Source organism: Tachysurus vachellii, chromosome 25, assembly GCF_030014155.1.
Source record: "Tachysurus vachellii isolate PV-2020 chromosome 25, HZAU_Pvac_v1, whole genome shotgun sequence".
Classification (NCBI taxonomy): domain Eukaryota; kingdom Metazoa; phylum Chordata; class Actinopteri; order Siluriformes; family Bagridae; genus Tachysurus; species Tachysurus vachellii.
In genome coordinates, this window is record NC_083484.1 from 7698348 (window position 1) to 7723394 (window position 25047).

The 25047-nt window shown below is 38.0% G+C and overlaps 1 protein-coding gene across 2 annotated transcripts in view; it reads left to right on the plus strand.

The window, feature by feature from the left end:
• tmem108 (transmembrane protein 108) overlaps positions 1-25047 on the plus strand; it is a 62241-nt gene that overhangs the window by 26638 nt on the left and 10556 nt on the right. For both annotated transcript variants that reach the window (XM_060861773.1, XM_060861774.1), the window contains exon 3: positions 7361-7444. In XM_060861773.1, the coding sequence (XP_060717756.1) occupies positions 7405-7444 (40 nt within the window). In that variant the 5' untranslated portion in view covers positions 7361-7404. The remainder of the gene's footprint in view (positions 1-7360; positions 7445-25047) is intronic.

Consider the following 25047-nt stretch of genomic DNA (forward strand, 5'->3'; position numbering starts at 1 on the left):
ATATTAGTTTTATTACAGAATGTTCTATATCTATATACTATTCTCAGGATTTGCTCCCAAGAATCCTTACTGGATGTAGATGTGGGAATTGTATAACAACTTGAAATCGAAATCATCTGCATGAACAGCATCACAGTGTCAGGAACATCTGTAGCCAAATATTCCTTCAAGTCTCCTAAACATCTCTGAAGTATCCAATGGATTTTTTCTTTTTATACATATTGTATCCTTAGCATATATTTGCTGACGTCTTCGATGAGCATTTTAAGGACAATTTTAAATTTACTTGCATTGGAAAAGGCATCATAGCTAGAGGACGTGATGAAGCAAGTTATCATGAACGGCATGCTGGGATGCTAATGCGTGTTTAATGACCTAGCACAGAGCCCTTAGGCCCTTCAAGCCGCATGGAGCAGTAGTGTTGATTGATGACATGAAGAGAATGATGCAGCAATCTCGGCAGTAGCTGCAACTCATCCTGCCATCAGACCCACTGGAAAAACTGCCATGATTCAGCAGATTGGTGTGCTTCCCAGTGCCAGCATGCTGTTCTCAGATGAGCTGTTTAACCCTGTGATCACTACTTAACAGTGGTTGTTCCACTGACACTTTCACTGATGTGCAGGTGTAATAACGGAGCATTTAGTATTCAGCCACTGGTCTGACTAATACAGCTAGGAACAATAATCAGAACAAAAATGCAATTAAATCACTTTAAAGTGACACTGAAGTGAGCAAGAATGTTTCATTTGATAAATTCATTGGCTTTTCCTTCCTTCTGTCCTTGTGTACTTTTCTTCCATGGAGGAAGGACTGAAGAAGTGAAAACAGAAAGCAAGAAAAGAGGGACATTTTAAAAATGAAAGGCAACCTTCAAAACCAAAAATGTGCTTTAGCCCCGTCTACGCAAATATTTGTATGGAAGGTCAGCTTGTCACTGCTGGTGAGGAGTTCCAAGAAAATTGTGTATTGCCTACAGTCAAGCATGGTGGTGGTGGCATCATTGTCTGGGGCTGTATGAGTGCTGCTGGTAATAGGGAGCTGCGCTTTATTGAGGGAAACATGGATTCCAATATGTACTGTAACCTTCTGAAGCAGAACATGACGCCCTCCCTTCAGAAACTGGCCTGAACTGCAGTTTTCCAACATGATAATGACACCAAATACACCACCAAGATGACAACTGCCTTGCTGAGGAAGCTGAGGATGTCTCCAGACCTGAACCCGGGCATACTCAAGCAGAAGGTGGAGAAGCACCATGTGTCTAACATCTAGCAGCTTGGTGATGTCATTATGGAGGAGTGGAAGAGGATCTCAGCAACATCCAATGTATTCTTGAATTCTCTGGTGAATTCCATGCGCAGGAGGATTAAGGCAGTGGTTGACAACAATGCTGCTCACACAAAATATTAACACTATGGACACCGTTTTGACATGTTCACTTAGGGTGTACTCACTTTGTTTGGCAGTTATTTAGACAATAATGGCTGTATGTTGAGTTCTTTTTAGAGGACAGGAAATCTATACTGCTATACAAGCAGAACATTGACTACTCTAAAGTATATCCAATTTTTATTTCTTTAATTTTGTCCCTTGAGAATATATAATAAAATAGTTGCTAAAATGTGAGGGGTGTACTCACTTTTGTGAGATTCTGTATATAACTAATTTACACTACATGAATAAGAATAAGAACTATTACACATTATACATGTGAATTGTTAAATGCGCTATGGAAATTAATTGAATTGAAATGATGGGTTGGCACTCCGTCCAGGGTGTATCCTGCGTTGATGCCCGATGACGCCTGAGATAGACACAGGCTCCCCGTGACCCGAGGTAGTTCGGATAAGCGGTAGAAGATGAATGAATGAATGAATGAATGAATGAATTGAATGATGCAGTGTCTGTATGATTGCAAGATTTGTATATTTGCATTCAGTTGTTTGTAAAGATGACCATGACATCTCCAATTGTTTGAGAATTGCTCCCAAGGAGAAACTGTTGGAAGAGATGCTTGTATTTCCTGAAATCGCTCCCTTGAATAATTAAAATGACAAATTTGGGTTTCTAAAAAACATTGACACTGTCATCCAGCAATTGAGTTCAATGCCTGATGATGCCACAGCCTTCCTTGGCCAAGATTTCACAAGAACAGATTGGCCATGCTCTCAGGGAGAGATACTATCTGCACCATCAATCACAACACTACCCAAAGGGTGCCTGTGAGCTCATGCAATCGGAAGTGGGTGGATTGTACTTTCTTCTGTGTGTGTTACTTGTGCCATGACGTAGCATGTTCCTCAGGGAACGCCTTCTTCCTCCCAGGTTGCTTGCTGTTATATGATCAGGGATACATAAGAGTGTGGGAATTGCCCAAGACATTTATGTTTACATTTCTGGCATTTAGCAGACACACATATCCAGAGTGACTTACAATTTTGTTTAAATTTATACAGATGAGCAATTGAGGGATAAAGGCCTTGCTCAGGGTACCAGCAGTGGCAGAAATATATTTGTTTGGAAGTAATACAGCACAAAAAGTTGTTAAATGCTAGTTTAACTGAAGATTTATTATTAAATCTTCAGTGATGGAGACCCGATTGTACATTGCAGTCCTAAAGCTATCTAAGAAAGAACATCCACAGTCATGTTCATGGCTTCTCTCTGGTACCATCCAAAGTAACCTCACAGTGATCTTTAAGCTAGACAGAAGTAGGACCTGAGGAAGGATCAGGCAGGGCTGGAAAGCAGGAGTCGGGATCATTGGCAACTCAGGAGTAGCATGTGTAGAATTGTTCAATATGTGTTCAGTAAATTCTGATGTCTTAATAGTATATTCATTCTTAATAAAAAGCTTTTTTGGATTTTGGTCTTTTCCTACTTGCTTCAGTGACTAAATCCATAAAATATACCAATCTTAAGACTTATTTTTGCACTTGCAAAACAGTGTAGAAATTAAAGAAAGGAAAATCTTCACTAAACTGTTGCACTCTATACATTATTATTTATATTTTACAATTATATACTTACCAAAATACATTGGAATTTTATAAATAGTCTGGCAGGACACATTGAATGTTATAATTATATAACTTGAATACCTGAATCTGTAGCTGTTTGTTAGAAAGATGTTGAACATGATATAGATTTGGATACAGCTTTTTAAATCTGCAAAACACTGTGGTGTCATCACTGTGAGAGTTCATTCCAGGGCTATCACAGGGAGGCTGAAACCTGAAACATTCCACACAGCTAATCACAACCATGTAACGTCCTCTTACACATACAGCAACAGGAAGCACATGCACAGGGCACTTTATAACCCAGCACCTTATCAGCTTATCTTGAGGTCAACCTTACAGATGTACAGCTTTCTATGGTGGCCTCTTGGGATGAATTAGACCTCTGTGTTGCCCCTCCAAATCTTTTTGCCATGATGTAATAACATGGTTGTGCTAAAACCGCAAGAGCTGCTATCTTTTTTTTTTTTTTATCGTTAACCCTGATTTGACCCTTGTTATTTGACATAGTACACAGTAATTTTGCAATCGGTTTGGTGTAATTGGATTGACAGGTTCCTGTAAACAAATCAGTGGTTGAATGCAATCGATAAAATTGATCAATGAGCCAGGATTACAGTAAAAAGGAAGTGGTAAACCTTCTGCCATTTACTTCACCTTAATGCGTGTGGTTTTAGTTTTCCAGATACTGTATTTGTTACCTAACACCTACTGTATAAGTCAGTCATATCGTAAACTATCCAGGAAATATAAACACTATAAAATAGATGATGCTCAAATAATGCGTCATATGATAAACAGAGAACATATTCATATTCAGGCAGAACAATAATGTATTTCAGCATTCGATCTCAAAGCAGTAAAGGATTAAGGTTCTGTGTATGTTTCCAATTGAACAACTCAGTTCATGAAGGTCACTGCGGATCTCCTCAAGTACTGGCAGCTTTGTGAAAATATCTACTCAAATGAAGTAATCAAGAGTTTTTTTTTATTCATTTTTGCAGCTATAATTGTAATTTTTGTCACCAATCAATGAATGAATAAGTGAAAGGATGAACTGTACACACTGAACATCTGCCATTATAAACAAATAATATAGCCAACTTGCTTTTTTTGAGAGCTGTAGATAGGTTTGGAATTAATAGTAAGTCTTTCTAGATTTGCCTCGCAGTTTCTATCATGAGTAGATGCACATATATTGTTTTGTTAGCGTCACCATGGTGACTAAAGTGTAGACTCTGCATGTGTCAGCTTCCATAAAGTGATCTGTCAGCTAGCACAAAAGGAACTGAGACTATAATATTGTTAATGTTATAGAGCAGACTGAATGGTTGAAGCAGGATGAAAGAGGGTTAGAGAGTTGCTCTGTTCCCAGGGCCATCTTTTGTGTGGCAAGTGATGAGGTTCAGCTGAAAGGGCAGGAGGGACTGCGAGACACAGCAGCATCACTGAACGAGTGTTGCCCTTTGACTTACTTTTGTAAAGGACAGTAATTATGGACATCATTTTGAATTTTTTCCAGCTAATCTGCAAACTAAAATGAACAATCTTGATTCCATGTAAAATAGTGTGCTAGAATAAAAGCCAACTAGTGATATTACTATTTTATGTATGAATTAATTCAATTAATATTTGAATACAAATTGTAATGTTCTATTTGTTTTCCTTCTATTTATTGATTTATTTGTGTAATTAAATCCCATCTATATCAATTTAAAGGTTATACTGTACATCTTTCATATTCATTCATTCCTTCACCTTTTGCACCTTATGCTGATCAGGTTTGGCAATGGAGCTGTATACTGGCTCAAGGTGGGAATACACCCCGGATTGAATGGCAGGGCACCAGGCACACAGATCAGCACACCTAGTGGCAATTTACATTAACCTAGAAACCCACTAGAAAATAGAGACCTAGAGCAAGTTCACGCAGCTAAGGACTGACACAGGAAATCTGTGAGGTGGCAACACTACCATGCTACCATGCTGAATACACACACGTGTTTTTGTGTGTGAGTAAAAGCATTCTGTAGGCATTAACATTCTGTAGGCATTAATTCACCTCTATTCACCATGAAGTTTCTGCATCCTTCCTATTCACTGTAGCTGATCTGTCTGTCTGTCCCCTAAAACCTATTCTTGTAGGAGGATGTGACTCAATCTCATCACTTCCCCCACAAGCAATCACCATTCAATCATGCATCACAAAAACAATGTTATTGGTGAGTCATTGAAGAGCTTTTCTCCATGTGATCTTTGATGACCCTCAACTTTCTTCAGCCTGACTAATGATGTGACACACACACACACACACACACACACACACACACACACACACACACACACACTGCACTTTGTAAGTGTGGTTCTGGCATTGATTTTGCCCAACAGTAATAGAGGAGTGTGTATTGTCGGCTGAGTGGTGGAGTATCCCACACGATATCTGTTCATGGTGGTTATTAGGAGAATGTGTGTGTGACTGACAGGGGTTCTCTTTAATTTAAAGCTATTACAGCTTCTGTGCATATGATGGAACTACTGGTGAAATTATATAGAAAAACAGGGTAAGATAATGACTTCCAACTCAAAGAGGAGTTTGTTTTACCTCAGGACAAAACTCTGTAGCTTAGCTAGCAAGTTTCTTTCGATCTCAACTGATGGTCACAAAGTAAAAAGCTAGTCTTTCTCTGACATATCAATAAATATCTCTCTGCACAAACAAGCCAAAACAAAACCCACATGAACATGCTAGTTAGCTAACCTTTTAGCCTTCTGAGGTAATACCATAAGAACAAGCTACAGTAAGGCCTATCACACTTTCTGAAGCCAGAGACACTTTTAACTATAAAATAAACCTCAGAAAACCCATCAGCACATAGTTCTGAAGATGATCACAAAATTTTTATTTATTGTAATGCTTTGAGCATCTACAGTAAATACAACAAAATGTTTGTGCTACATTATGTATACTCCTCCCCGAGTAACACAGTGCAAAAATAAGTAGCTCTTACAAAAGACTGTACATGATTATTAATTTAAATATAAGGCTCAATAAAATGCACAGCGCTCTTCTGGTAATTAATTTGAGCTCTATGTGTTCTTGTTATTTGTGAATTTTCCAACAACACAACACATGGCTCAATTTATTCATTTGCTTACTTGTCTTTGAGTTGCTGAGGTTTGGGTTAAAATATTAGATCTGAGTGACAAATCAAACAAGATAATTACCCTAAGAATTAAAAAATAAATCTAATAAAATTCATCACTATGAATTGGGATTTCCTGTAACAAAATCACAGTGTTCACTGGCACCTGTGAGCACTATATATACACACATGTATAACAATACACACACACACACACACAAACCTACAGGATCTTATCTGCAAAGTGTCAGTGTGGTTGCAGGTTTTTGTTCCAATCAGTCAGGGGACACATCTGAGCCCACCTGATCTTGGCTTTCAGTAGACTCAGGTGTGACTTCTGCTTACAGATACCACTCTTCACATAATCATTTACAAGTAATGTATTCTAAAACATATATATTTTTAAGATTATACTTTTGTTCAGATTGCAGACCATCTCTCATTGAAAAGTCACAGTGATATTATATCCATTGATGCCATTGTTCTGCATGCTGTACAAATGTTTCTTTTTTGTCCCAGCACTCACAAGCCAATATTATTTTGCATTCAGAAATATTATAAATGCCATATTTTTCATTTGTTCAGTTGTTCAGTTTTCATCAAATTTAATACAAACTGTTACATAAAGGCATTTTGCAGTCTAAATCAGTTGTCTATATATTTGTGTAGAGGTGGCTGAAACAGGTTTGTGGCTATGTCTCCTCCACCCAGAGGGACATAAATCCTATTTCACATCTGCCAACTACTCCATATTTCTTATAAAGTGGGTCCAGTTGGAGAGTGAATCTGAGTAGCCCAAGGACACAATGACATGACAGTTGTGACACTTTGATTATCAAGATTTTACACACACACACACGCACGCACACACGCACACACACACAGAGAGAGAGAGTTGCACTATGTAGACGTAAGCAAAATTTGTGCTTACTGTTATGTAATAATGTGCCTGGTTTCCTAGAGGATTAGAACATTTACTTCTGCAAACTATATTTCAGGAATTGACACATTTTCCAGAAGGATCAGTTGAAGATTGCAAATTCCTGGGACATGCTTTTGCCCTGATGAGTGTGATCACATGACTTATGTCTTAATGTTGTCGTGTGTGTGTGTGTGTGTGTGTGTGTGTGTGTGTGTGTGTGTGTGTGTGTGTGTGTGTGTGTGTGTGTGTGTGTGTGTGTGTGCCCACAGAGAACCATGAGCACTGTGGAGGAAGAACCGGATCACATGATACCATGAAGAGAAGCCTGCAGGTCCTGCCTAACCAGCTGCTGAGTATGTCATAACTCTGCTCTGCTTAATTCACATTTATTCATTTGTATTAGGTATATTACATTGCTGAAAATTATGATATGTTCTTATGAACAAAATAAGCACATATCATGCATAACATAAAATCTTCAGTAAAAATAGTACAAGTGTATCTAAAAGAAAATAACTAAATTAGTAAATGCACCAGAATTAGACAAGAAGTGCTTAACCTTACACTTGCTACTATTCAAAAATTTCTATGATTTTCATCATAATTTCTATCTTTAGAGCTTTATACTGCATTTCTTTTGATCAGTTGCACTTTCAAGTCTGCATTACTTCCAGTATTTTAATATCTCTTGCTGGCTGCACATGCACAACATGAACCTGGCGTGCTTCCAAAATGATAAGTGCAAAATGGATCAGGAACACGAGGTCAAGCGATGATGTGTCTCTTGGAAGTAAATTCGCTTTTAGGACATGTCCTGTCACCGGCCTTATCTTTGTTATGAGAATGCACCTGCAAGTATGGGCCTAAGAGCTTGCGATAGAAAGAGACTTGGGCAAAGATTAAAATGAAGAGCTGGTACATTTCTCAGGTGCAGAATGTGTTTGGATGGAGTTCACCACCTAGAGAGTTCAACCATACTTTTGTATTCATGTATTCATTGCATTTTCTATCTGAGATCTACCTTTAAAGCAGCTGTTGAAAATCACTTGGAGTGCACAGGGTATTTTTGCGACAAAATTTTGTTACAAATAAATATAACCAATTACACAAAAAAAAACACAAATGGACAGTAAATTATTTACAGTGGGATCTAATAAAAATGCAAAATAAATTCTTTAAAAATTTGGTTCAGAAATGTGTTTGGAGTGCAAAACAGACTCACCAATTAATTATTTGTGCAATAGGTTGCATTTATTTGTGGATTGTTCCGATGCATTATGTATGCGTTACATTTTTGAGCTACTTGCATTCACTCTTATTATTTATTTGCAAATTATACAGCACAAATTGTCTATATTAAGATTTCCCGACACAGACGTAATCCAAATAATTATGTCACTATTTGTACTGGGCAAGATCTCAGTTTCATCCACCCGCTTTAAAATAAACACCTCAGATTTGAGCTTTAAAAACAGAGGATAGAAAATGCAGACTGATTAAGCTGATCACAGCATTAATACTATGCAATATTATGTAGTATGGATGGGATTCACCTGCATTAAATGTAAAGTAATTTTTATATTATTTTTTACTGGGTGGGTGCAAGTTCAAATCCTGATGATGTGATAGACATCCTTGGCCAAGAGTCAAAAAGAGCAAAACTGGCCCTGAGTAAGAGGGATGGTGAGATAACTCTCATGAGTCTCAGCGAGCGCCGGGGTAAACAATAGCTATAGCTTTAGCAGTAGTTCAAAAAGATACAGTGGCAGAGCTGTACGTGTCTCGAAGAAAGCATGTGTTACCCTTCTGTGTTGCTTGTGGTTTGTGTTTTGTGGAAATGTAGCAATCTCTTCTAGCTTTTTGGTAGATTAGCAAAACAAGATAATTGTCCTAGATAAATGCACTCACCAGAGAGTCTTATATGCACATTTAATTTCCAGTGTCCAGCATACTGTAAGTATTACACTCCAACACATTTCTCAGAAATGTAGAATTAATATTTCCTATGTGAGATCATGGAGATCATAGACCATAGTGCAAAAATGAGTACTCCACAATAGAGGTTATAGGGATGCAACGTGAAATGATAATTAACAGGATTGACAACAATCACCCAGGTGGCTGACAGGTAATTGACAGGCAATAGGAGTATTTAACCCATTAAATCCCCTCCCATTCAATGCTGACTATAATGGCACCAGATGGAAGAGAAATGTCACACAAAAAGGTCTTGGCTACAAGAAATTTAGGACAGCATTGCAGTTGGAATCAGTTGGAATACAATAGTATTGCAGTGAGTCAACATTTTTAAAAGGATTCACTTGTGACAAGCTTTCTGCGACTTCCAGGTGGTCCAGGAAAGCTAATAACTTGAGATGTATGTTTTGAGATAAGAAGAGTAGAATAAAACTGCCATGCAAGTTCATCACAGTTAGCTAACAGTTAGAAAGCCAAACTGGGGCAACTGTTTCATGATACATAGCATGCAGGGGTGTGCTCCATCAAATACGCCATTATAAAGGGCCATACACAAAAATGCCTGTTTAGCATTTGCCAGGGTTCATATTGATCAAAGTGAATATTAGGATTCCATGCTTTGAGTCTGATGAGACAATGGTGCATCTTTTTGGAGCTGATGGCAATGAAAGTACAATGAAAAATGCATGATACCCACAAATCATGATGGTGCCAGTACTCTTCTGTGTGGCTGTCTGAGCGCTACAGGTGTTGGGGAATTGCACTTCAGAGAACTGCTACCATTTCTCTGGTGTCACTGGGCACTCTTTCAACATGATAATGACCGAAAACATACATCAAAAAAGGCCACTGCTGCATTTCTGAGTAAGAACAGGTTAAATGTGAGTCAGTAGCCGAGCATGTTATCTGATCTCAACCCAGTAGATCACCTGAGGTTAGTTCTGAAAAGACTGTTCATTTCCTCTGTGCTGTTCTTAAACATCATTGAGGCCATACAAAAAAATACATTTTTACAACCCCTCATTATTTTCTTATCCTAATGATGTTGGTAACCAACCGTTTCTGTTGTTAATAAAACAACAATGTTTAATGAAACACAGTTTTGTCAAAATTCCCCTAATTATTCTGGTGTTCACTGAGAAATAGATAAAACGTAAACATAATCCCTAAAAAAGGGGGTGTACTTATTTATGGAGAGTACTGATGAGGATTTGATGAAACCAGTGAGTCTGATGAGGATTTGATGAAACCATGGTTACAAATTTCTCTGACATTTTTGTAAATCATCAGGAGCTAATTGCAGGTATGAAGTAAAATTTCTCAATCCGAATGTACTTTGGATTGTTGCTTTATCTTTCGCTGTTCTCCATGTCATTGCCCAAATCCATGTCATGTGGAAACATAGAAAATTTATGTTTTTCTTGTTGCATAGGATTGGATTTCACCCTCTCTGATTGTTAGCTTTGTGTGGAAAAAAGGTCTAAAAAAAATCTGTTTTGCTTAAATTAGAAAATAGTTCTGTGCACTCGTTCATATAACAAATGTGGGATTGAGGTTAGTTGTATTTTGTACTTTGGTGAAAAGATGAATGACACTGTTCCTCTGACACTTCTCCAGTTTTTCTCAGATTTTTGTACATCTGCTAAAGTATCAGCAGTATCTTTAAAGCTTGTTTAAAGTAAATTAGGTCTCAGCATCTGTGATCTCTCCAATGTTCTCCTGAAGTGCAGATTGCATTGTGAGATGCCTTTGAAAGAAATGCTTCTCAAGGACATCAGGTAGCAATTGAGACTTAGTAGGACTTTCTCTCTCAAATAGCGGTCATAATGTGAGTGCAGGGTGAGACTGCACCATCACAATAACACTGTAAATCTTTTATATTTTTCAATATATTGTATCATATCACCTTTTCATTACTGTTATATCTTAATGGTGGTAAATGGTTTGATTTTTGTAGCATTCAGGACTTTTGCTGCACAAACACAGTTTTGAGTTTTTCCTCATTTGATTTATTCAGTCACTTTTGGACAAAGAATCACTTGGTGTTGGTATCAAAGTAAAATATATTAAGTATGACAGAAGCTCTAGTTGGATATTACTGTTTTCTTAGCTTTTACAGTAGAGTGCCATATGCTTCCTCTAGTGCATACCAATGTACTTCCTGTAATACAAATAACAAACATCTGAACATTCCAATGATGATAATTATGCCAAACTAAGCGTCTCGGTAAACAAGTCATGCTCGACTGTATGCTTTTGCCTTTCGCCAACCATGTCCATTAAAAGGCAATTCAGGAATGATCAGAGCTTAAAAACACAAACAGGAAGACGTTATCAGATGGATGTATTCCTTCTCACCTTATCTGTAAGCTCCCATCTGTCCCACCCTGACCCTCCCTCAACACAGGAAGTGCTGCATCTGTCCCACAATCCTTTGAGTCTGCCACTGTGTCAGACTTTGCTGCTAGGCCCACCCTAAAAGGAACAAGTGGAAAGGGCTGTTTGTGTGATTTACCGTAAAGATTTTGCATTTACAACCCAGAAAAATCTCCTGAGGGATTTTTCGAGGCTGTCTTTTGTTTAGCATTTTAGCACCAGAAATATACAAGGAATAAGCAACATTATCCCGAACTAGGATTACTGGTTTCCGAGCACAATTTTGCATCTTTTTCCTCTTAAACATAGTAGGGTGTTTTTGTTAGTGTTTGTGTGACATGAAGTACAATGTATGACTCCCTGAAAATGGCTACCTCTAACTGCTCAACTTAGTCTTAGAGTTAGCTCGAATAACTTCAGTTTGCATAATTAAGAGGCAGGCTAGCTCCATCTTGAATGTCTTTTCTTGTGTAATAAACATTTCCAGAGAACATTTCAGCTAATTCAATACTTCACTTAGCCACTAGAAATTGTTCTGGACTCCTGATTTAGATATCATTAAATCCATACATAAATTTGAAAACATTATCCTTAATGTACACATAACATGTTCTAAACAGATGATAGGAAATACAGATATGGATAAGAGGTGCATGTTTTTTGAGCAGGTTGTCAGATATGAAGGAAAGCAATGATTAAGGTTTATTTATTCATCCTTAGTAACTGTCTGCTCAGGGCTGTGGTGGTTTAAATTAAGCTACTAGTTTTGTTAACTAATTTTATTAGAGCTGAAACAAACAAACAAAACAATAAAACCATGAACAAGGTTTTTAAAAACTGTCTGCTTTGGGTTTAAATACAAATACATATAAATATATGGGTATTTGGTATGTGGGGCACTAAACAGATACTGACAGAGTGTCATTGTATTACTCTGCTAATGTTCAGGAATAATCTTTATGCGTCACAATGTTCTAGATGTGCTCTAATTCAAGGTGAGTGTCATACAGTGTAGGCATGTGAGGTTTAAAATACTGTTTCATGCTATCTTATCCTATTTTGGGAAAGTTTCCTAAAATAGATTAGTGTTTATTTGAAGTCATCATGTTGCACAGCTCAGTCATGTTTGTCAGGTTTTTTCCCCATGTCATACTGCTGAATAAATTTTTCCTGGAGGGAGCAAATGCTTACACTTGGTGTCTCTGGAATTGATCTTTAGGTACCCTGAGGGAGCAGTGAGAAATCTTTACTTCAGCAAGCAATAAGTGGACTCCCTGGTTTGATTGATTTGGTCAGAGCTCTCAGGCAGTGTTGGCAGCCAAGGCCTTGTGCAAAGGGAATTAAATGCGTAAAGCTATTTCAGGCTCCCTGGCATTTAAATGTAGTAGGACTAGGCCCATTCCACTGGTAAAACCATAGGTGTTATAATTATAATACAAGTAAGAACACTAGGGAAAGATGCAGACAGTCATAAGGTTCTCGATCCACAAATTAATGACTTTAACTGTGATACTAAAGGCACCTGCCGTTTACCTAGTCTTCAATCTTGTATTTTAATTACAACACCTGTAATTTTAATTACAGGTATGGCTTTGGCAGTGAAAAATTACCTGCTGCTGCTAGTATGATACTTAATAGATTTTTCTACATTGATCTTGATTGGATTCTAAACTGAAGTGACTAGACACTCAACCCACCCCATTCAATTTATTCAAACTGTAGAGTCATTGGCTGGATTTGTAATGAACAATGTTGTTGGTCTTTTTGTTGCTGCTCCCTGTTTGGGGTTGCCACAGTGACTCACATATTAGATTTGGTTCAGGTTTTATGCCAGATGCCTTCCCTGACACAACCCTACCATTTCATGCAGGCTTGGGACCGGCACTGAGAGTTAACTCTCCAGTGGCTGGGTAAGCTCCTAGTCTGGGAATCAGCAATTGTAATGAACAAGGAAATGTCTACATTATAAAAGTATTTATTTTTCTTGGAAAATGTATAATTCCAACAATATGGGGTATGGATATGGATTTATGGACACATGGATAAGCCACAAGACTAAGATGTGAGGGGGATTGCTGCTGGTCCTACCTCAGTAAAATGATTCAGTATGCTGAAGTAAGCAAAGACTTGAATAAAATAAGGCATCACTTTTTTATCCCTAGAAGACATAAAATCAAACTAAAAAAAAGAATGTTGAGGTAACTTTAGCTAATGTTCAAACATTATCAATTTATTTATTCAATTTAATTTTTTATTTATCAATTTCATTAACAATTTCAGTCTGTTTATTTACTAACCCCAGGTTAGACTAGCATCAGTTTCATTAGCTAACATCCACTGGCCTGGCAGCAAGTCAAATTCTAGCTAATAGTAAATGTTAGTTATTTACATGAAGCATGATCTTTTCAGGCAAAAAGAAACCTCATCTTTTCAAAATTTTTAGATAAGTAAAAGATATAAATGAAAGTTACTTTTAACATGAAAACTTTAATTTCATATATTTAATATCATTTTTATTTCTATCACTTTTTCATTTTTACCCCTGCTCTCATGCTTATTTACATTCACCTACCCAGTAGAGGTCAGTGTCTAGACAACATCCACCCCCTGCCGGTCTACCTCTCAGAACATATACTGTTGTAACCTGTGTTAGCTGCTTTTATATTGGAGTACACTCACTAATTTTGCTTGTTGTTCAGGTAAAAAAAAGTTGGCACATTAGAGAACCTGTAAACATATGATACAGTACCATACAAACAGCATACCATTTAGGGTAGAATGTGGTCTGGGATTCACGCCAAGCGACACGGAAGATTATTTATCTTCCCCATTGGGTTTGTTATGAGAACAGAAGTTTCATAGTTTATATCGACTGGCCAGCTCACCTGATATAAACAATTTTGAAATACAAAACACTAGCCTACTAATGCTAGCATTCAATCTGGAACAGAGATGCTAATCTGAATACACACAGTAAAATCCCTGGTCATTTTATTCTTAAATAATGTAATCCAGTACACAAAAAGCCAAACCAAAAACAGCCTGTGTTATAGCTAAAACACTTTAAAGGAAAAATGGACACAGATTTTTTTAACATTACACACAAATGACTCTTTCCCAATTTAACTGAGCGTAAAATGCAAAAATAATACATAAAATAATACTTCTCATATTTAAAGTGACTCTCTCATGTGATATATATATATATATATATATATATATATATATATATATATGTATATATATGTATATGTATATGTATATACATATATATGACATATGGTATACGTATATATATATATATATATATATATATATATATATATATATATATATATATATATATATATATATATATATATATATACCATATGTCATATATAAATATCCTGTCAGTTTAGACCAGACACCTCGACATAGTGCTACGCATTACTATTAAAGAATTGCAAGGAAAAAAATGTTTTTTTTTGTTTTTTTTGTTTTTTTTAAAATTAAAAATAGCAATCCCAGGTGATTTCCTGTTTCTTTTTGTGTAAAAATTCTCTCTCTGTGATATTAGTTGATACAGAAAATAAGGAAATCGTGTCATAATCTTTATGAAGCTGACCACTCAAGAAAGTCATAATGAATTGACAAGAAAATGGCAGATAAAAATAAGAATGCAGCAACTTGTGGAGAATATTTTATATTTTTATTTGTCAAAGTGACTCAGTCATTGAATGGGAACCACAATGCTCTGGAAGTTTTTATTCACATGATTTATTAAAAGCATAATATCGTAAGATTTTATGAATGTCACAGGCTGCTTATGTATTCCATATTCAAAACGTTTAGTGCATGGATTTCTCTTCTACTATAAATCCTTTCCTGTGCTAATGAATATAGGTTGGCACAATCAGAAGCATAAATCAGGTTGTAATTTATTCACCGCACTGAGCTAATATATCGGAACATGCTTTTTCTCAGTTTTTTATATTATTGATCCAGAGTATGTTTTATTATACAATCATCACTATTGTTCTAGCCACCCTGTGTCTCTGTTAATGGGTGTTAAAAAAGCATGCCTTTTTCCTGTCTACACTCAATTATCATACTCAGATGATTTGCTGTCTCTATACATAGTCTCAATACTATCTGTGTTACCGCCAGCTACCATGTTACTCAATCACCATGTAGGTCTTCTGCTGAGATTTATTACAGCACTGTAATTCTGATACATATGGAGTGCGGAGTATCGTAACAGAGTCTGATTCTTTAGGCTATAGCATGACACATAATGATGCGTCTACCATGTAGAACTATTTTTGGGAGTTAGGAAGTGTATCCATTCAAAAAACTAATTATTTTGACCAAGACAATATACACACTAAACACTCAAAAACCATGAATGAGATCATAGATCGGAATTTCAGCTTTAACTTTCTGTTATATTCATCTAATACAACACCTGTTTTAAATCGAGTCTATATTTAAATATAATACCTGTGAATACTTTATTTACTGCTAAAAAAGAATAAACCAACATAAAGACCAGAGAGCTGTCTATGGAAGAAATGCAAGCTACTGTATTTTGCAGCTGAGAAAAGAGCAAAAATGAATAGGAACCATTGCACAATCATTTGGGTTTAGCTAATACATCAATCTGTAATGTCCAAAAAATAGAAACAAATCACTGGTGTTCACTGTGCGCTGGTGTAACAACCAGACACGGAACAGGTTGGCCAAGAAAACAACACTTATTGACAGAATCATTGTGAGGGCTATGAAGAAAAACCCAAAACAACAGTCAGTGACCACCACCAACATCCACGGTGCAGGGCTGAATGGTGGTATCAATATCCACTATTTCTGCACTTACAGAGATGTAGAGGAAATACCATAAGATTCAAATAATTTACAAAGAAATACAGAGATAAGGCACAAAAGTTCTGTAACCATGTTTAACCTCTACCATAGTGTAGAGGAAGAATGCATTTGCTAATGATCAGAAATATATGAGTATTTTGGTCAAGCACACTGTACAGTAGGTAGTGTCATGGCATGGACTTGTATGGCTGCTTCAGGAACTAATTCTTATTAACAATCTAACTAATAAGGGGATGAAAGCAAAATGAATTCAGAAATTTACAGAAATATTCTGCCAATTTACAGAGAATCTTATTAAACACAATGACCAAACACTGAAAGATTTAAGCTGGCCAGATCAATCACCAAAACAAAAAACAGCTGAAAGAAGCCGTGACACAATGTGTAAAAGCATTACAAAAGAAGACAATAATACCAAATATTAAGTGTTATTTAAATTTTTGTTCACCTACACATTGGTTTAAACCAAAGGCACTCTATTTGAATTTTTTTAAAAACATCTAGAGATTAAGCTGAAATTCTGTTTTTTCTATTCAAACCTTATGAAGACTTGATAATGTTATACAATGAACTCAAACTTTATTGTATAGCAGAAACTAAAGGTTTGGTTTTTTTATTCCACTACTTTCAGAGGGGACCGTACGTGTAAAATAAATAAATGAATCATTTTTAGTCTTGACCAATCAAGGCAAGGCAAGGCAAGGCAAGTTTATTTGTATAGCACATTTCATACACAGAGGTCATTCAAAGTGCTTTACATTGAAAAAAAAATATGTAAAAATAAGAGACACATGATAAAATCATAATAAAAACAAAGAACAATTAAAAAAATAAATGTGATTTTAATAAAAACAGTTTAAAATATGTTAAAAAGAATAAAACAGGAGTAAAAGTGATTTGGATAAAACAGATTAAACAGATGTGTTTTTAATCTTGATTTAAAAGTGTCTACTGTTGAAGCACATCTGATCTCTTCTGGAAGCTGATTCCAGTTATAGGTGGCATAATAACTAAATGCTGACGCACCTTGTTTTGAGTGAACCCTCGTTATCTCTAACTGACCTGATCCTAATGATCTGAGTAGTCTGCTTGGTTTATATTCAATTAGCATATCGGTAGTGTATTTTGGTCCTAAGCCATGAAGTGATTTATAAACGAGTAACAATACTTTAAAATCTATTCTAAATGTAACTGGAAGCCAGTGTAAGGACCTGAGGACTGGAGTGATGTGCTCAGATTTTTTGGTTCTGGTCAGAATTCTGGCAGCAGCGTTCTGTATGAGCTGCAGCTGTCTAATGGTCGTTTTGGGGATCCCAGTAAGGAGTCCATTGCAATAATCCACCCTGCTGGTGATGAAAGCATGAACAAGTTTCTCTAAGTCCTGTCTTGAGTCAAAATATCTAATTCTGGCTATATTTCTGAGATGGTAGTAAGCTGATTTGCTTATCGCTTTGACATGACTACTGAAATTAAGGTCAGACTCTAAAATTACACCAAGTCAAGGTGTGTGTTAACCTTTAGAGTTTCATCTTTATTTCAGAATACAATGACTTCAGTTTTGTCTTTGTTTAACTGGAGGAAGTCTTGGTTCTTTTTCATTATTTGACCAATTGGGAGCATATACAAATTAAAGAGAAGCGGTACAAGAACTGAGCTCTGTGGGACTCCACATGTCATGGACGTCCACTCAGATTTATGGTTACCTATGTTCACATAGTAACCTCTCCCTTTTAGGTATGATTTAAACCATTTGAGGACCGTCCCAGAAAGCCCTACCCAGTTTCCAGTCTATGTAAGAGTTTGGTGTGATCTACCATGTCAAAGGCAGCACTAAGATCTAGTAGCACTAGCACTGATATTTTACCTGAATCAGAGTTTAAGCGAATATCATTTATTATCTTTATGAGCACTGTCTCTGTGCTGTGATGCTGGCGGAAACCAGATTGAAAATTGTCCAGATAGTCATTTGAGTTTATTTGTTCAGCTGATTGAAAACAACCGTTTCAATGATCTTTCCTATAAAAGGAAGATTTGAGATTGGTTTGTAGTTGCTAAGTATGGTTTTGTCTACGTTACTCTTTTTTAGGAGAGGCTTAACAACTGCCGTTTTTAGGGACTCTGGAAAAGTGCCTGTGAGCAGAGAGGTGTTTACTATTTTTAAGAGGTCAGTTTCTAAGCAGTTAAGTACCTTTTTGAGAAAGGATGTGGGGAGGGTGTCAAGGCTGCAAGTTGATGCTTTATGATGTTGTACTGTTTTTTCCAAGGTTTTTATATCAATTATGTCAAATTCTGAGAAAATGACAAATTTTTGAGGTTTTTGTAATGAGGTCTGATTGACCACATTACAATATAAGGCCGTATTGATTGCCATTCTGATATTACTGATTTTCTCAGAGGTTTTCTCAGAGAAAAAGGTTGCAAACTCATTGCATTTGTTGTCAGAGAGCATTTCACTAGGCCACTTTGATTAATTAGCATCAAGAAAATAAACTGTTGTGGAAGAGCAGTAATGCTGTAGAGAACTGAGTTAGTTTGGGTATGGTGCATGTATTTTTTATTATTTGATAATACATTTACCTAATATTTCAGTTAATAGTACTGCTGTTTCCATGGAGATTCCTTAAGCCCAAAGAAAGCTTTCTCCTCACAACCTTCACAGTAAAATCTAGGGGTTAGACATGACTAATCAATAAACGCACTTGTCGTGTTCAGGGACTGAGTAAGCACTCTCCTTTTCTGCCTCCCCCACAGTATGGGAGCATGAGTCAGAGGTGTGTGTCTGTGTGTGAGATAGTGTAGCTCCAAATGGCAGTGTTGGCACCGGAAAATGAGTCAGCCATTGATGGATGAGAGGGAGAGATTTTATGCTGCAAAAGCACGCTCTCTTTTTCTCTCTCTCTGACACACACACACACAATCTCACATCCATGCACTTACAGCTTGTTTCTGGTAATTCTGTCTCTTGTAAAGAACATCATGCTGGGATGCCTGTAATACATTCACTTGTAGCACAAATAGCATTGCATATATTAATTGATTAATAATATCATGTAGAGTTATGAATAATGCAGAACAACATTATGCTCTCAAGTGGGCATAGATGTTTATTGACACTCATGGGCTTGATAGTGTTTTTCTCCCTTTAACTTGATGCATGTTTGTTAATAAAACATAAGCTTACCACAGACATACTGTGTCTGGATCTCAGTGTCCCATGTAGACAGGCTGCTTAAATGCTTGTTGCATCTGTGTCACTTTACGCACAGGGGATTCAGGAATTCAGGGATTCAGGTGTTGCGATATAAACATACCATTTTGTTGTATATTGAGTAGTGTTTCATGTTTTATTCATAGAGCTGATGTTTTATTGATGCAGTTTCAGATGTCTATGTGGACTGGAAGCTAGAGGGTGTTAGTGCACCTCACAGTTTCAGGCTAGTACTACTAGCTATTATGTTAGAGACCTTGTGCTCCTCCACCTTCTGCTTGAGGATGCCTCACAGATGCTCAATAGGGTTAAGGTCTTGAGCCATGCTTGGCCAGTCCATCACCTTTATCTTCAGCTTCTTTAGCAAGGCAGAGGCTGTCTTGGAGTTGTGCTGGGGTCGTTATCATGTTGGAATACTGCCCTGCGGCCCAGTCTTCAAAGGGAGGGGATTATTCTTCAGTATGTCACAGTACATGTTGGCATTCATGGTTTCCTCACTGAACTGTAGCTCCCCAGTGCCAGCAGCACTCATGCAGCCCCAGACCATGACACTCCCACCACCATGCTTGACTGTAGGCAAGACACACTTGTATTTGTACTCCTCACCTCTTTGCTGCCACACACACTTGATACCATCTGAACCAAATAAGTTTATCTTGGTCTCATCAGACCACAGGACATGGTTCCAGTAATACATGTCCTTAGTCTACTTGTCTTCAGCAAACTGTTTGTGGGCTTTCTTGTGCATCATCTTTAGAAGAGGCTTCCTTCTGGGAGGACAGCCATGCAGACCAATTTGATGCAGTGTGCGGCGTATGGTCAGTTCAGGGCAGCTCAGTTTTCTTATAGTGTACGCCATCTTTATGTAGAGCAACAATTCTTTTTTTCAGATCCTCAGAGAGCACTGTAACACCAAATTTAATACAACTGCTCTCCATTCACACCTTGGACCTTGTAACACTAACGAGTCACATGACATCGGGGAGTGAAAATAGCTAATTGGGCCCAATTTGGACATTATCACTTAGGGGTGTACTCACTTTTGTAGCCAGCGTTTTAGTCATTAATGGCTGTGTGTTGAATTATTTTGAGGGGACAGCAAATTTACACTGTTATACAAGCTGTACACTCACTACTTTACATTGGAGCAAAGTGTCATTTCTTCAGTGTTGTCACATGAAAAGATCTAATAAAATATTTACAAAAATGCGAGTACTCACTTCTGTGAGACGCTGTACTGTATACTGAGCGGTCAAAGACTTTGTATTATAGCAACAGATGTTGAGGAAAAGTCTTGGGAATAATGCATAGTGGGATTCTGTCAGTTGTGGTTTCTTGCTGTTATATCTCTGTTTTGTTGAGACACTATTTGAGATAAGCAAAGAGTGAATTAATTTAATTAGAACAATTATTTCTAATTGCAAGTTATTTATTCTGTTATTTCATTCATTCATTCATCTTCTACCGCTTATCCGAACTACCTCGGGTCACGGGGAGGTGTGACCCCCATCTCAGGCGTCATCGGGCATCAAGGCAGGATTCACCCTGGACGGAGTGCCAACCCATCACAGGGCACACACACACACACTCATTCACTCATGCAATCACACACTAGGGACAATTTTTCCAGAGATGCCAATCAACCTACCATGCATGTCTTTGGACCGGGGGAGGAAACCGGAGTACCCGGAGGAAACCCCCGAGGCACGGGGAGAACATGCAAACTCCACACACACAAGGCGGAGGTGGGAATCGAACCCCGACCCTGGAGGTGTGAGGCGAATGTGCTAACCACTAAGCCACCGTGCCCCCCTATTCTGTTATTTCTTATATCTAATTTGTATAATTTAATTTGGATTCCAAAACTGTGAATTATAAATAAAACAAAATGTTTCTATTATGCACTCACTAAGCAATTCATAAAATGATGCAGGTATGGGTCAGCACCTTCAGGTAATATTTACATCAATTAACACAATAGGGAATGGCATGGTTGTTGGTGACAAATGTTTTGAGTATTTCTGTAACTGCTGATTTCCTAGGATTTTCACACACAACGGTCTCTAGACTTTACTAACAAATGGTGCAATAAAGGATGTGGATGAGCTACAACAGCAAAAACAAGTCGGGTTCCACTTCTTGCAACTTAGACTGGAAAAACAGAGGCTGCAGCATGTTTTCCGTGCTCTTTTGGTGTTCCGCCATGCATTTCCCTCGTCATACGCTGGATGTCTTGGCTTATACTGTATGTGATGGGCAGGGGGCTCCTGGAAGCGGGTCATGGTGATCGACATCCCTGCCCAGAGTGGCCGGATCATCGCTTTCGACTAGGTGAGAGCGAAAGTGTTCCCATGTCAAGGAGGACTTTCACTCAGTTGCTGTTTAGGCTGGCAGTAGGCTGGCAGCATGTGTGTGGTTTACCAAGGAGTCTGGTTTTGTGTGCATGGGTGCATCTTGGACAGCAGGTCCTGGGGGAAATTGCTCTGGATGAGTCGCCATCCCAACAGTGTCCTGAGTAGTGGAAGTGCCAGTTCCTTCCTCCTTCTGTCTGAGGCTCCTGCCACTCATGGCCAGGGCCTGCACGAGTATATCTATCATGTCGCTTGTGCTTGCTTTGTCTCGCCACCTTTCTGTCCTTGGGTGTCAGAGTTCATAAGTGAGGACAGCTGGGCCTCTCCAGAAAGGAATATGCCCTTGACCACTCATCTCAATCTCACCTCTCCCGCAGGGCAATATTCTTGATTAGTTCTGAGGTAGTTCACACCTCTATGTCATCGTCCACAGTACGTTTGGTCAGCAGCCTTTGAGCGTTGTGGCAGAAGTCAAGGAAGGGATGGGCAGATGCATAGGAAGAACATTTTCTCAGGGTCGCCATCTCCTCCAGATTCGCAGGCTGCGGGTGAGCCCGGGTCAGGGTCTGTTACTGCCAGCTGATGTCCATGAGGTGCTTCGATAGTTGTTCCATGAGGTTTGCCAGTTGTAGTGTTGTGCTCATGCCTGCATTCTCCACCAGTGTTGCACAATATGCTTGCAGGATGTGTGCAGACACACAGAAAGTATAAAAGTGTGAGCATTTATGTACAGTGACTAATTCTTTTTTCTTTACTGTAGGGGGCAGGGATGGACACCATGGTGGTGAGGCTTGGGGGGTCTTTTTAAATTGTCCTCACTTGTCTGTGTGTTATCTCTTGGCTACACACCTGGCCCCAGGCTCAAGTGTTGCCAACCTGACAGACACTGTAAATTCTGTCTCCAACACACAGAAAGAGAGAGAGATAGAGAGAGAGATAGAGAGAGAGATAGCGAGAGAGAGAGAGAGAGAGAGAGAGAGAGATTGCAGAATGATTTATCTGTGTGGGTTCAGTGTTTAGTGGAGTCTCTATACAGTAGATCTATATATTTTTTCTCACAGGTGTAGAATGAATGCAATATGCAATGCAATGTTGTATGTGAGTTAAACTGGGATGGCATGTTAACTGATCTGCTGCAGTTCTGCAGTTCTAACAGAAAATTATTAGATTTTGGATATATAAGATAAAATTGGACTGTAGCATCAACATAAATTGTTTTGGGAAAGGACTTGACAGCCTTATCTCAGCTCGGCTCTCTCTATTCCGTGGTCACTACAGATTTCATCTTCCTCTTTAGTGTTTCCTCTGGAGTGGCTACATTTGCATGCTTAATAAAATTTCCTATTATGTGCAATCAGCCTATCATTGTCAATACTATTTGTCATACTTTATAGAGAAGTATAACAGATATGTGAGCATGATTATTGCATAAGCTTTTAGAAAGGACAGCTTTGTGTGTCTAACAACAGGTGTTTTGTCTTGTTCAGAATGCTGGCTATTAAAACATCACAAAGATCATTTATTCATCTGCTGCCTTCAATACCATATACTACTTTATTAGCCTTCACTCCTTTTCCACCTTGTTCCATAAAAGCTTTTTTCTCTTGTTCATCAAATCTTCTCCTCACACTTTCTTTACTCCTCTGAGAGTCAAGGCTTGGTCTCCATAGTAACAGTGGAACCTCGATTAAACAATAGACTAACTCTAGGATCACGGCTTTGGGGATGTGTATGAACCCACGCAGGTCTGTGTATGTGTTCATTTAATTATCCTTAAGTGCTTTCCTCTAAACAGAGAGATTCACTGTAACATAGCAACACTTGTAAAATTAGGATGTCATTCAAAACCTCCTCCATTTGTCTGGATTGCTTCTCTCAGTCCTCCTGTGTCCAGAAGCCCCTGGATTTCAACTTCTGTTTTAGATGCAGTTGCATGTTTCAACACGTTTGAAATATTCACTTCATTCTGGTCAGGGTCAGGGTGGATGTTAAGGCTATTCCAGGAACGTTATCCTTGAGGCAGGAATACACCCTGGATTGATCACGGTCCATCAAAGGGCACCATACACACATTCAACCCATGCAGCAATTTACTGTAACCAGTTAGAGTTACAAAGGTCACTCACTGTGCCAACCAACATTGGATTATGTTCAAGAAATAATTCTGTACTGCAGGATCTATGGAATGTTTTTATAGTTAAGTTGAAACCAGATATTTACATACACTTCAGAAAAGAATCTTTTATTTCTTTACTGTCATACATTAAATCAGAGTAAACTTCTGTTTTAATCAATAAATATTGACATATTTTTTTGCATTTGTTAAATGTCAGAATCGAGCGAGGGAGAATTTTTAATGTATTTTTATTATCACTTTCATCAAAGTCAGAAGTATACATACACTTCCTTAGTATTTGGTGGGATTGCCCCGAAACTGTTTCACTTGGGCCAAACGTTTTGGGTATCCTTCCACAAGCTTTCTACAATAGTTTGCTGGAATTTTGGCCCACTCCTCTTGACAGAACTGGTGTAACTGGGTCAGGTTTGTAGGCCTTCTTGATCGCACTCGCCTTTTCAGTGCCGCCCACAAATCTTCTATGGGATTGAGATCAGGTCTTTGTGATGGCCACTCCAATACCTTGACTTTGTTGTCCTTAAGCCACTTTGTAACTAATCTGGAGGTATGCTTTGGGTCATTGTCCATTTGGAAGACCCATTTGCGCCCAAGCTTTAACTTCCTGGCTGATGTCTTCAGATGTTGCTTTAACATATCCACCTAATTTTCTTTTCTCATGATGCCATCTATTTTGTAAAGTGCACCAGTCCCTTCTGCAGCAAAGCAGCCCCACAACATTATACTACCACCCCCATACTTCACAGTTGGGATGGTGTTCTGAGGCTTCAAAGCTTCGCCCTTTTTCCTCCAAATATACCGTTTATCATTATGGCCGAACAGTTCAATTTTTGTTTCGTCAGACCACAGGACATGTCTCCAGAAATTAAGATTTTTTTCCCCTTTTGCAGTTGCAAACTGTAGTCTGGCTTTTTATGGTGGTTTTGAAGTAATGGCTTTCTCCTCCCAGAGTAACCTTTCAGCTCATGGCGGTACAGTATTCGTTTTACTGTGGATAATGACACTGTCTTACCAGTTTCAGCCAGCATCTTCACAAGATCTTTT